General features: G+C 42.2%; 2 protein-coding genes across 2 annotated transcripts; both read left to right on the top strand.

Moving 5' to 3' along the window:
* Positions 1–1,450: 1,450 nt before the first annotated feature.
* Positions 1,451–6,537, top strand: LOC131708999 (guanylate-binding protein 4-like). Its single transcript, XM_059010594.1, has 3 exons — positions 1,451–1,693; positions 2,206–2,308; positions 5,805–6,537. The coding sequence occupies exons 1-3, from the start codon at positions 1,577–1,579 to the stop codon at positions 6,182–6,184; spliced, it is 600 nt and encodes a 199-aa protein (XP_058866577.1). The 5' UTR covers positions 1,451–1,576; the 3' UTR covers positions 6,185–6,537.
* Positions 6,538–7,989: 1,452 nt separating this feature from the next.
* Positions 7,990–12,857, top strand: LOC131708997 (guanylate-binding protein 4-like). The gene is made up of 3 exons (XM_059010592.1): positions 7,990–8,232; positions 8,745–8,847; positions 12,125–12,857. Exons 1-3 carry the CDS (start codon positions 8,116–8,118, stop codon positions 12,502–12,504), a joined length of 600 nt encoding a protein of 199 aa, XP_058866575.1. The 5' UTR covers positions 7,990–8,115; the 3' UTR covers positions 12,505–12,857.
* Positions 12,858–13,675: the final 818 nt, after the last annotated feature.

Raw genomic sequence — 13,675 nt, 5'->3', positions numbered from 1 at the left:
TGATTATTTTCATTTATTTGTAGTCAATTGCATCATGTCTATACTCAATGATATTATGGATTGAACTAACAATTAAACATTCTCTGTCATTCTCTCTGATTAAATAAAAGGAACCCTAATAGACTAGAGCAGTCAGTGGTCATTCTTGTGTGATACTGTAAGTGATTGGGATCAATGTGTTAAGATCAAGAGTAAGTATAATGAATGGTGTTGGGAAATCGGCATGTCTGCAATGTTACTGTGTGGGGATCCGCTGAGTCAATGGAGGAGAATGAGCTGAGTGCCACATTCTTGCAGGCCGCCAAACAGTTCTGTAAATACATCTTCACACAGTCTACTGTCAAGACCATCAAGGGAGGGCACAAAGTCACCGGGAGAAGTGAGTGAGCCACCAGAGCCCGTTCAGAATGATGCTATTGCTGTGTTGAGTATCAGAGCCTGTTCATAATGATGCTATTGTGTAGCAGTCCTGTATGAGACACAGTTTGAAGCAGCTCAGCCCAGCGTCCGGATGCACCTGGTCTGGTCTGGTCTGTCCCTCTCTAGCTCCACTCCTCAGTCCTAAGTCTCTTATATATTCATTGTAATCCCCATCTGCCTGCTTGTTATTGCAGAGGCTGCAGTGAGCTGCTTTGCAATGTCCCCGATATGAGGGCCCCTTCCTGTTTATAACAGACAGCTGTGCTTCCTGCAAAGCAATATACTCTTGTGGTTTCTGAACTCTGTTTCACCCCGACCCTCATTGTAGTGACTGCACGCTTTGCAAAGTTATTTATACATAATGAAATTTATAATTAAAGTTCGGGAGGAGGGTCAGACACCAATCTCCGCGTCACCAAATTGAATCATTCAATTTACACATTAGCTAATTTAAATTGTTAGCACTATAAATACCCGCTTCACTTATCTCTCAGTTGTGTTTTGATTTCATCGTAACCCACCACCTCCCCATCTCCTCCTTTCTTAACAGTTTTTATGTTTTATCAAATGGGGGTCTCAGCCTCGTCCAGTTGGCCAGGCAGCGAACCCTCAAACCAAGTTAGGTTTGATGCCAAATGAATGTGTATATACAGCATACTTTTCTGTTAAATCGCATACTCCGCATTCTCTACAATAAATATTTGTACTAAAACATTTTGTGATTAGTGTTTGTCCCGAACTACTGAACTATCCTTTAGTCAGAATAGAAGTACTTCCCTCTTGCTATTTTCCCAGCTAAAGCTCATCAGCAAAGTTTGTACAATTTATGAATGATCCTTTGGTGGTCTGAATCATGTCTGAAACCCAACTCTGTTCTTTCATATGCTGTACTGGTGGGAGCTTCATGTCGGGTGTGGGTGGATTCAGATATGTTTACAAGTGAAAAATAACCTCTAATGTATATTTATACTCCAGTAAAAGACATCACCTAACATAACTGAACCTGCATGATATACTGTGCTGCTGTCTGAACTAAACAAGCATTGTCTCTTATTCACAGGATCAGATTATCAGTCATTACACTGAGCTTGTGAAGCGCAATGATGCTGTCTCCATAGAAACATGCAACAAAGTGCTTGTGGATCTGTCAGTCCAGATGAGTCACAATCTACAGCAAGGAGTTTACGCAACACCTGGTGGCTACAAGCTGTACTGCGAGGACCGTGATCATGTGGTGCAACAATTCAGAGCCACACCCAACAAGGGAACGAAGGTGGGCACTAAGAGCAACAGCGCCCCCAGTGTGTTGGGGGGTGCAAGACATGAAATGAACGATTGAGTGTTCTTACTGTTTATTAATGAGACAAAACTTATCACTGATCCACCTGTTCATTATGAGGGCTCTTTACTGGCTGGTTCTGCACATTGATCCAGGATATGCAGATCTTACAAAACACATACAGATACTGATAGTCATACAGATACTGATAGTCATACTGATAATGATACTGTATAATTATCACTATCTGTATCTCTATCAGTATCATTATCAATATCATCAGTGATACTGATACTGATACTGATCATGTTAATGACAAGGACAAGCATAATGATAAGGATGTTGCTTCCTGGACTGATTGCAGCTGCATAACTGGAGTGAAATTGACAAACAGAAGAGGATGTGCTTAGATACCAGAACAAGCATCAACCTTGAGTTCTAAAGAGTAGACTGAGAGCACATTTAATAATGTATCTCCGGGCTTATACATATCTGTATGTCTGCAGGCAGAGGACGTTCTGGACCAATTTCTAAAACAGAAGAAAATCGAAGCTGCCTCCATTCTGCTGGCTGATCAAAAACTCACAGAAAATGAGAAGCAAATAGCCAGTAAGTATCCCCTGCATCACTGGAGTATAACCACCCTAGTGTTAGTACTGTAACCCTAACCATAACCACCCTAGTGTTAGTACTGTAACCCTAACCCTAACCCTAACCACCCTAGTGTTAGTACTGTAACCCTAACCAACCTAGTGTTAGTACTGTAACCCTAACCATAACCCTAACCACCCTAGTGTTAGTACTGTAACCCTAACCCTAACCACCCTAGTGTTAGTACTGTAACCCAAACCATAACCCACCATAGTGTTAGTACTGTAACCCTAACCCTAACCACCCTAGTGTTATTACTGTAACCCTAACCATAACCATAACCACCAAGGTGTTAGTGCTGTAACCCTAACCACCCTAGTGTTTGTACTGTAACCCTAACCATAAACATAACCACCCTAGTGTTAGTACTGTAACCCTAACCCTAACCACCCTAGTGTTAGTACTGTAACCCAAACCATAACCCACTAGTGTTAGTACTGTAACCCTAACCCTAACCACCCTAGTGTTAGTACTGTAACCCAAACCATAACCCACTAGTGTTAGTACTGTAACCCTAACCCTAACCACCCTAGTGTTAGTACTGTAACCCAAACCATAACCCACTAGTGTTAGTACTGTAACCCTAACCCTAACCACCCTAGTGTTAGTACTGTAACCCAAACCATAACCCACTAGTGTTAGTACTGTAACCCTAACCCTAACCACCCTAGTGTTAGTACTGTAACCCTAACCACCCTAGTGTTTGTACTGTAACCCTAATCATGAACATAACCACCCTAGTGTTAGTACTGTAACCCTAACCATAACCCTAACCAACCTAGTGTTAGTACTGTAACCCTAACCATAACCCTAACCACCCTAGTGTTAGTACTGTAACCCAAACCATAACCCACCCTAGTGTTAGTACTGTAACCCTAACCACCCTAGTGTTAGTACTGTAACCCTAACCATAAACATAACCACCCTAGTGTTAGTACTGTATCCATAACCCTAACCACCCTAGTGTTAGTACTGTAACCCTAACCCTAACCACCCTAGTGTTAGTACTGTAACCCTAACCATAACCATCCTAGTGTTAGTACTGTAACCCTAACCCTAACCACCCTAGTGTTAGTACTGTAACCCTAACCATAACCCTAACCACCCTAGTGTTAGTACTGTAACCCAAACCATAACCCACTAGTGTTAGTACTGTAACCCTAACCATAACCACCCTAGTGTTAGTACTGTAACCCTAACCACCCTAGTGTTAGTACTGTAACCATAACCATAACCATCCTAGTGTTAGTACTGTAACCCTAACCCTAACCACCCTAGTGTTAGTACTGTAACCCTAACCCTAACCACCCTAGTGTTAGTACTGTAACCCTAACCATAACCCTAACCACCCTAGTGTTAGTACTGTAACCCTAACCCTAACCACCCTAGTGTTAGTACTGTAACCCTAACCATAACCATAACCACCCTAGTGTTAGTACTGTAACCCTAACCCTAACCACCCTAGTGTTAGTACTGTAACCCTAACCCTAACCACGCTAGTGTTAGTACTGTAACCATAACCCTAACCACCCTAGTGTTAGTACTGTAACCCTAACCCTAACCACCCTAGTGTTAGTACTGTAACCCAAACCATAACCCACCCTAGTGTTAGTACTGTAACCCTAACCACCCTAGTGTTAGTACTGTAACCCTAACCACCCTAGTGTTAGTACTGTAACCCTAACCATAACCCACCCTAGTGTTAGTACTGTAACCCTAACCCTAACCAAACTAGTGTTAGTACTGTAACCCTAACCATACCCACCCTAGTGTTAGTACTGTAACCCAAACCATAACCCACCCTAGTGTTAGTACTGTAACCATAACCACCCTAGTGTTAGTACTGTAACCCTAACCATAACCATAACCCTAAACAGCCTAGTGTTAGTACTGTAACCCTAACCACCCTAGTGTTAGTACTGTAACCCAAACCATAACCCACCCTAGTGTTAGTACTGTAACCCTAACCCTAACCACCCTAGTGTTAGTACTGTAACCCTAACCCTAACCACCCTAGTGTTAGTACTGTAACCCAAACCATAACCCACCCTAGTGTTAGTACTGTAACCCTAACCCTAACCACCCTAGTGTTAGTACTGTAACCCTAACCCTAACCACCCTAATGTTAGTACTGTAACCCTAACCACCCTAGTGTTAGTACTGTAACCCTAACCACCCTAGTGTTAGTACTGTAACCCTAACCACCCTAGTGTTAGTACTGTAACCCTAACCACCCTAGTGTTAGAACTGTAACCCTAACCATAACCCACCCTAGTGTTAGTACTGTAACCCTAACCCTAACCACCCTAGTGTTAGTACTGTAACCCTAACCCTAACCACCCTAGTGTTAGTACTGTAACCATAACCCTAACCACCCTAGTGTTAGTACTGTAACCCTAACCCTAACCACCCTAGTGTTAGTACTGTAACCCTAACCATAACCATAACCCACCCTAGTGTTAGTACTGTAACCCTAACCCTAACCACCCTAGTGTTAGTACTGTAACCCTAACCCTAACCATACCCACCCTAGTGTTAGTACTGTAACCCAAACCATAACCCACCCTAGTGTTAGTACTGTAACCCTAACCATAACCACCCTAGTGTTAGTACTGTAACCCTAACCATAACCATAACCCTAACCAGCCTAGTGTTAGTACTGTAACCCTAACCATAACCCTAACCACCCTAGTGTTAGTACTGTAACCCTAACCACCCTAGTGTTAGTACTGTAACCCAAACCATAACCCACCCTAGTGTTAGTACTGTAACCCTAACCACCCTAGTGTTAGAACTGTAACCCTAACCATAACCCACCCTAGTGTTAGTACTGTAACCCTAACCCTAACCACCCTAGTGTTAGTACTGTAACCCTAACCCTAACCATACCCACCCTAGTGTTAGTACTGTAACCCTAACCACCCTAGTGTTAGTACTGTAACCCAAACCATAACCCACCCTAGTGTTAGTACTGTAACCCTAACTATAACCACCCTAGTGTAAGTACTGTAAACCTAACCCTAACCCTAACCATAACATGGCCATGCTTCACCCTGCTTTACTACACTTTAACCTTGAGACACTACATACAACTTTCAAGTGTTATATATTCATTAACATGGCAATCAATGTTTGCACAGGACGCCATGCAAAACACTGTATTTCTACATTGCTCAGTAAATGCCTTTCCCTAGCTTAGATCTTTCTCTAGGTGGTGATCCATGGCAAGAGTTTCTATAACATAATCATTATTTTACAAAGAGATTCATGATTCTTACTTATGATACTTTAATAGGCAAGCAATAATATCAAGTTGGGGTTCCGTTGCGATTGTTGGGGTGGCTTGATCACTGAAATGTTTTGCACACATTTAAAGAAAAGTGTAGCAAACAAAATTACAAAAAAAAATGCTAAAACCATGTTTTCTGTCTGCCTTCCTACATTTTAAACCAAGGAGAGAGGGAGCATGCACTCCAAATGGAGCAGCAGAACAAGGCAATGGAGGAGGAAACCCATCAGATGAAGTGCACCTTGGAGGAGGAGCGGAGGAGCCGCGCAGAGAACGAGCGGCAAATGGAGCTGAAGCTGCAGGAAGAGACAGAGAACGCCCGCAAGGAGTACGAGAACGCGCTGGAGAGCAAGCTGAAAGAGCAGGAGGAGCTGATGAAGAAGGGCTTTGAGGAGAAGGCAACGATGCTGCAGGAGGAGATCAGCCAGCTCAAACAAGAGTCAAAGATCTGGGTAGATGTGGCTAAGATAGGTCTTGAGACAGCTAACAATGCATTTAATAATTTCTTACAGTACAAATCTATGGGGCTTTTACTGAAAAGATAGTAAAAGTCTTGTACTTTTTATAGTTGTAAGGAAGTTGTAAGAGGGATCATTATAAACAGAGCTGGTTAAACAGGCTTATTTGTAATCTGCCAAGTGTTTAACCTGTAGTACTTTGTATTTAATCATATCCTGATGTAACTATCACTATTTAATCATAGCCTGATGTAACTATCACTATTATCTGCTGTATTATTGAATTGTGTTTTGTCACACTTGTACTTTGCTTGAACAAAAGTTATTGTATTTCTTGCTCTTATTGTATTACTTGTATTGTAACACTTGAAATGTTTTTGCTTACGATTGTAAGTCGCCCTGGATAAGGGTGTCTGCTAAGAAATAAATAAATAAATATATCTGATTATTTTCATTTATTTGTAGTCAATTGCATCATGTCTATACTCAATGATATTATGGATTGAACTAACAATTAAACATTCTCTGTCATTCTCTCTGATTAAATAAAAGGAACCCTAATAGACTAGAGCAGTCAGTGGTCATTCTTGTGTGATACTGTAAGTGATTGGGATCAATGTGTTAAGATCAAGAGTAAGTATAATGAATGGTGTTGGGAAATCGGCATGTCTGCAATGTTACTGTGTGGGGATCCGCTGAGTCAATGGAGGAGAATGAGCTGAGTGCCACATTCTTGCAGGCCGCCAAACAGTTCTGTAAATACATCTTCACACAGTCTACTGTCAAGACCATCAAGGGAGGGCACAAAGTCACCGGGAGAAGTGAGTGAGCCACCAGAGCCCGTTCAGAATGATGCTATTGCTGTGTTGAGTATCAGAGCCTGTTCATAATGATGCTATTGTGTAGCAGTCCTGTATGAGACACAGTTTGAAGCAGCTCAGCCCAGCGTCCGGATGCACCTGGTCTGGTCTGGTCTGTCCCTCTCTAGCTCCACTCCTCAGTCCTAAGTCTCTTATATATTCATTGTAATCCCCATCTGCCTGCTTGTTATTGCAGAGGCTGCAGTGAGCTGCTTTGCAATGTCCCCGATATGAGGGCCCCTTCCTGTTTATAACAGACAGCTGTGCTTCCTGCAAAGCAATATACTCTTGTGGTTTCTGAACTCTGTTTCACCCCGACCCTCATTGTAGTGACTGCACGCTTTGCAAAGTTATTTATACATAATGAAATTTATAATTAAAGTTCGGGAGGAGGGTCAGACACCAATCTCCGCGTCACCAAATTGAATCATTCAATTTACACATTAGCTAATTTAAATTGTTAGCACTATAAATACCCGCTTCACTTATCTCTCAGTTGTGTTTTGATTTCATCGTAACCCACCACCTCCCCATCTCCTCCTTTCTTAACAGTTTTTATGTTTTATCAAATGGGGGTCTCAGCCTCGTCCAGTTGGCCAGGCAGCGAACCCTCAAACCAAGTTAGGTTTGATGCCAAATGAATGTGTATATACAGCATACTTTTCTGTTAAATCGCATACTCCGCATTCTCTACAATAAATATTTGTACTAAAACATTTTGTGATTAGTGTTTGTCCCGAACTACTGAACTATCCTTTAGTCAGAATAGAAGTACTTCCCTCTTGCTATTTTCCCAGCTAAAGCTCATCAGCAAAGTTTGTACAATTTATGAATGATCCTTTGGTGGTCTGAATCATGTCTGAAACCCAACTCTGTTCTTTCATATGCTGTACTGGTGGGAGCTTCATGTCGGGTGTGGGTGGATTCAGATATGTTTACAAGTGAAAAATAACCTCTAATGTATATTTATACTCCAGTAAAAGACATCACCTAACATAACTGAACCTGCATGATATACTGTGCTGCTGTCTGAACTAAACAAGCATTGTCTCTTATTCACAGGATCAGATTATCAGTCATTACACTGAGCTTGTGAAGCGCAATGATGCTGTCTCCATAGAAACATGCAACAAAGTGCTTGTGGATCTGTCAGTCCAGATGAGTCACAATCTACAGCAAGGAGTTTACGCAACACCTGGTGGCTACAAGCTGTACTGCGAGGACCGTGATCATGTGGTGCAACAATTCAGAGCCACACCCAACAAGGGAACGAAGGTGGGCACTAAGAGCAACAGCGCCCCCAGTGTGTTGGGGGGTGCAAGACATGAAATGAACGATTGAGTGTTCTTACTGTTTATTAATGAGACAAAACTTATCACTGATCCACCTGTTCATTATGAGGGCTCTTTACTGGCTGGTTCTGCACATTGATCCAGGATATGCAGATCTTACAAAACACATACAGATACTGATAGTCATACAGATACTGATAGTCATACTGATAATGATACTGTATAATTATCACTATCTGTATCTCTATCAGTATCATTATCAATATCATCAGTGATACTGATACTGATACTGATCATGTTAATGACAAGGACAAGCATAATGATAAGGATGTTGCTTCCTGGACTGATTGCAGCTGCATAACTGGAGTGAAATTGACAAACAGAAGAGGATGTGCTTAGATACCAGAACAAGCATCAACCTTGAGTTCTAAAGAGTAGACTGAGAGCACATTTAATAATGTATCTCCGGGCTTATACATATCTGTATGTCTGCAGGCAGAGGACGTTCTGGACCAATTTCTAAAACAGAAGAAAATCGAAGCTGCCTCCATTCTGCTGGCTGATCAAAAACTCACAGAAAATGAGAAGCAAATAGCCAGTAAGTATCCCCTGCATCACTGGAGTATAACCACCCTAGTGTTAGTACTGTAACCCTAACCATAACCACCCTAGTGTTAGTACTGTAACCCTAACCCTAACCCTAACCACCCTAGTGTTAGTACTGTAACCCTAACCAACCTAGTGTTAGTACTGTAACCCTAACCATAACCCTAACCACCCTAGTGTTAGTACTGTAACCCTAACCCTAACCACCCTAGTGTTAGTACTGTAACCCAAACCATAACCCTAACCACCCTAGTGTTAGTACTGTAACCCTAACCCTAACCACCCTAGTGTTAGTACTGTAACCCTAACCACCCTAGTGTTTGTACTGTAACCCTAACCATAACCCTAACCAACCTAGTGTTAGTACTGTAACCCTAACCATAACCCTAACCACCCTAGTGTTAGTACTGTAACCCTAACCACCCTAGTGTTAGTACTGTAACCCAAACCATAACCCACCCTAGTGTTAGTACTGTAACCCTAACCCTAACCACCCTAGTGTTAGTACTGTAACCCTAACCCTAACCACCCTAGTGTTAGTACTGTAACCCTAACCATAACCACCCTAGTGTTAGTACTGTAACCCTAACCACCCTAGTGTTAGTACTGTAACCCTAACCCTAACCACCCTAGTGTTAGTACTGTAACCCAAACCATAACCCTAACCACCCTAGTGTTAGTACTGTAACCCTAACCCTAACCAAACTAGTGTTAGTACTGTAACCCTAACCCTAACCACCCTAGTGTTAGTACTGTAACCCAAACCATAACCCACCCTAGTGTTAGTACTGTAACCATAACCACCCTAGTGTTAGTACTGTAACCCTAACCATAACCATAACCCTAAACAGCCTAGTGTTAGTACTGTAACCCTAACCACCCTAGTGTTAGTACTGTAACCATAACCCTAACCACCCTAATGTTAGTACTGTAACCCTAACCACCCTAGTGTTAGTACTGTAACCCTAACCATAACCCACCCTAGTGTTAGTACTGTAACCCTAACCCTAACCACCCTAGTGTTAGTACTGTAACCCTAACCATAACCATAACCCACCCTAGTGTTAGTACTGTAACCCTAACCCTAACCACCCTAGTGTTAGTACTGTAACCCTAACCCTAACCATACCCACCCTAGTGTTAGTACTGTAACCCTAACCCTAACCACCCTAGTGTTAGTACTGTAACCCTAACCCTAACCATACCCACCCTAGTGTTAGTACTGTAACCCAAACCATAACCCACCCTAGTGTTAGTACTGTAACCCTAACCATAACCACCCTAGTGTTAGTACTGTAACCCTAACCATAACCATAACCCTAACCAGCCTAGTGTTAGTACTGTAACCCTAACCATAACCCTAACCACCCTAGTGTTAGTACTGTAACCCTAACCACCCTAGTGTTAGTACTGTAACCCTAACCATAACCCACCCTAGTGTTAGTACTGTAACCCTAACCCTAACCAAACTAGTGTTAGTACTGTAACCCTAACCATACCCACCCTAGTGTTAGTACTGTAACCCAAACCATAACCCACCCTAGTGTTAGTACTGTAACCATAACCACCCTAGTGTTAGTACTGTAACCCTAACCATAACCATAACCCTAAACAGCCTAGTGTTAGTACTGTAACCCTAACCACCCTAGTGTTAGTACTGTAACCCAAACCATAACCCACCCTAGTGTTAGTACTGTAACCCTAACCCTAACCACCCTAGTGTTAGTACTGTAACCCTAACCCTAACCACCCTAGTGTTAGTACTGTAACCCAAACCATAACCCACCCTAGTGTTAGTACTGTAACCCTAACCCTAACCACCCTAGTGTTAGTACTGTAACCCTAACCCTAACCACCCTAATGTTAGTACTGTAACCCTAACCACCCTAGTGTTAGTACTGTAACCCTAACCACCCTAGTGTTAGTACTGTAACCCTAACCACCCTAGTGTTAGTACTGTAACCCTAACCACCCTAGTGTTAGAACTGTAACCCTAACCATAACCCACCCTAGTGTTAGTACTGTAACCCTAACCCTAACCACCCTAGTGTTAGTACTGTAACCCTAACCCTAACCACCCTAGTGTTAGTACTGTAACCATAACCCTAACCACCCTAGTGTTAGTACTGTAACCCTAACCCTAACCACCCTAGTGTTAGTACTGTAACCCTAACCATAACCATAACCCACCCTAGTGTTAGTACTGTAACCCTAACCCTAACCACCCTAGTGTTAGTACTGTAACCCTAACCCTAACCATACCCACCCTAGTGTTAGTACTGTAACCCAAACCATAACCCACCCTAGTGTTAGTACTGTAACCCTAACCATAACCACCCTAGTGTTAGTACTGTAACCCTAACCATAACCATAACCCTAACCAGCCTAGTGTTAGTACTGTAACCCTAACCATAACCCTAACCACCCTAGTGTTAGTACTGTAACCCTAACCACCCTAGTGTTAGTACTGTAACCCAAACCATAACCCACCCTAGTGTTAGTACTGTAACCCTAACCACCCTAGTGTTAGAACTGTAACCCTAACCATAACCCACCCTAGTGTTAGTACTGTAACCCTAACCCTAACCACCCTAGTGTTAGTACTGTAACCCTAACCATAACCATAACCCACCCTAGTGTTAGTACTGTAACCCTAACCCTAACCACCCTAGTGTTAGTACTGTAACCCTAACCCTAACCATACCCACCCTAGTGTTAGTACTGTAACCCTAACCACCCTAGTGTTAGTACTGTAACCCAAACCATAACCCACCCTAGTGTTAGTACTGTAACCCTAACTATAACCACCCTAGTGTAAGTACTGTAAACCTAACCCTAACCCTAACCATAACATGGCCATGCTTCACCCTGCTTTACTACACTTTAACCTTGAGACACTACATACAACTTTCAAGTGTTATATATTCATTAACATGGCAATCAATGTTTGCACAGGACGCCATGCAAAACACTGTATTTATACATCGCTTAGTAAATGCCTTTCCCTAGCTTAGATCTTTCTCTAGGTGGTGATCCATGGCAAGAGTTTCTATAACATAATCATTATTTTACAAAGAGATTCATGATTCTTACTTATGATACTTTAATAGGCAAGCAATAATATCAAGTTGGGGTTCCGTTGCGATTGTTGGGGTGGCTTGATCACTGAAATGTTTTGCACACATTTAAAGAAAAGTGTAGCAAACAAAATTACAAAAAAAAATGCTAAAACCATGTTTTCTGTCTGCCTTCCTACATTTTAAACCAAGGAGAGAGGGAGCATGCACTCCAAATGGAGCAGCAGAACAAGGCAATGGAGGAGGAAACCCATCAGATGAAGTGCACCTTGGAGGAGGAGCGGAGGAGCCGCGCAGAGAACGAGCGGCAAATGGAGCTGAAGCTGCAGGAAGAGACAGAGAACGCCCGCAAGGAGTACGAGAACGCGCTGGAGAGCAAGCTGAAAGAGCAGGAGGAGCTGATGAAGAAGGGCTTTGAGGAGAAGGCAACGATGCTGCAGGAGGAGATCAGCCAGCTCAAACAAGAGTCAAAGATCTGGGTAGATGTGGCTAAGATAGGTCTTGAGACAGCTAACAATGCATTTAATAATTTCTTACAGTACAAATCTATGGGGCTTTTACTGAAAAGATAGTAAAAGTCTTGTACTTTTTATAGTTGTAAGGAAGTTGTAAGAGGGATCATTATAAACAGAGCTGGTTAAACAGGCTTATTTGTAATCTGCCAAGTGTTTAACCTGTAGTACTTTGTATTTAATCATATCCTGATGTAACTATCACTATTTAATCATAGCCTGATGTAACTATCACTATTATCTGCTGTATTATTGAATTGTGTTTTGTCACACTTGTACTTTGCTTGAACAAAAGTTATTGTATTTCTTGCTCTTATTGTATTACTTGTATTGTAACACTTGAAATGTTTTTGCTTACGATTGTAAGTCGCCCTGGATAAGGGTGTCTGCTAAGAAATAAATAAATAAATATATCTGATTATTTTCATTTATTTGTAGTCAATTGCATCATGTCTATACTCAATGATATTATGGATTGAACTAACAATTAAACATTCTCTGTCATTCTCTCTGATTAAATAAAAGGAACCCTAATAGACTAGAGCAGTCAGTGGTCATTCTTGTGTGATACTGTAAGTGATTGGGATCAATGTGTTAAGATCAAGAGTAAGTATAATGAATGGTGTTGGGAAATCGGCATGTCTGCAATGTTACTGTGTGGGGATCCGCTGAGTCAATGGAGGAGAATGAGCTGAGTGCCACATTCTTGCAGGCCGCCAAACAGTTCTGTAAATACATCTTCACACAGTCTACTGTCAAGACCATCAAGGGAGGGCACAAAGTCACCGGGAGAAGTGAGTGAGCCACCAGAGCCCGTTCAGAATGATGCTATTGCTGTGTTGAGTATCAGAGCCTGTTCATAATGATGCTATTGTGTAGCAGTCCTGTATGAGACACAGTTTGAAGCAGCTCAGCCCAGCGTCCGGATGCACCTGGTCTGGTCTGGTCTGTCCCTCTCTAGCTCCACTCCTCAGTCCTAAGTCTCTTATATATTCATTGTAATCCCCATCTGCCTGCTTGTTATTGCAGAGGCTGCAGTGAGCTGCTTTGCAATGTCCCCGATATGAGGGCCCCTTCCTGTTTATAACAGACAGCTGTGCTTCCTGCAAAGCAATATACTCTTGTGGTTTCTGAACTCTGTTTCACCCCGACCCTCATTGTAGTGACTGCACGCTTTGCAAAGTTATTTATACATAATGAAATTTATAATTAAAGTTCGGGAGGAGGGTCA

The sequence above is a fragment of the Acipenser ruthenus genome, chromosome 41 (assembly GCF_902713425.1).
Source record: "Acipenser ruthenus chromosome 41, fAciRut3.2 maternal haplotype, whole genome shotgun sequence".
In the NCBI taxonomy this organism is placed as follows: domain Eukaryota; kingdom Metazoa; phylum Chordata; class Actinopteri; order Acipenseriformes; family Acipenseridae; genus Acipenser; species Acipenser ruthenus.
The sequence above is the reverse complement of the archived record's forward strand: the minus strand, read 5'-3'. Positions and strand labels throughout refer to the sequence as shown.

Coding starts and splice junctions, on each gene's coding strand:
- LOC131708999 (XM_059010594.1), top strand. CDS start 1,577: ATGAGTCACAATCTACAGCAAGGAGTTTACGCAACACCTGGTGGCTAC. Junction 1,694..2,205: donor CACCCAACAAGGGAACGAAG/GTGGGCACTAAG, acceptor GTATGTCTGCAG/GCAGAGGACGTTCTGGACCA. Junction 2,309..5,804: donor AAATGAGAAGCAAATAGCCA/GTAAGTATCCCC, acceptor TTTTAAACCAAG/GAGAGAGGGAGCATGCACTC.
- LOC131708997 (XM_059010592.1), top strand. CDS start 8,116: ATGAGTCACAATCTACAGCAAGGAGTTTACGCAACACCTGGTGGCTAC. Junction 8,233..8,744: donor CACCCAACAAGGGAACGAAG/GTGGGCACTAAG, acceptor GTATGTCTGCAG/GCAGAGGACGTTCTGGACCA. Junction 8,848..12,124: donor AAATGAGAAGCAAATAGCCA/GTAAGTATCCCC, acceptor TTTTAAACCAAG/GAGAGAGGGAGCATGCACTC.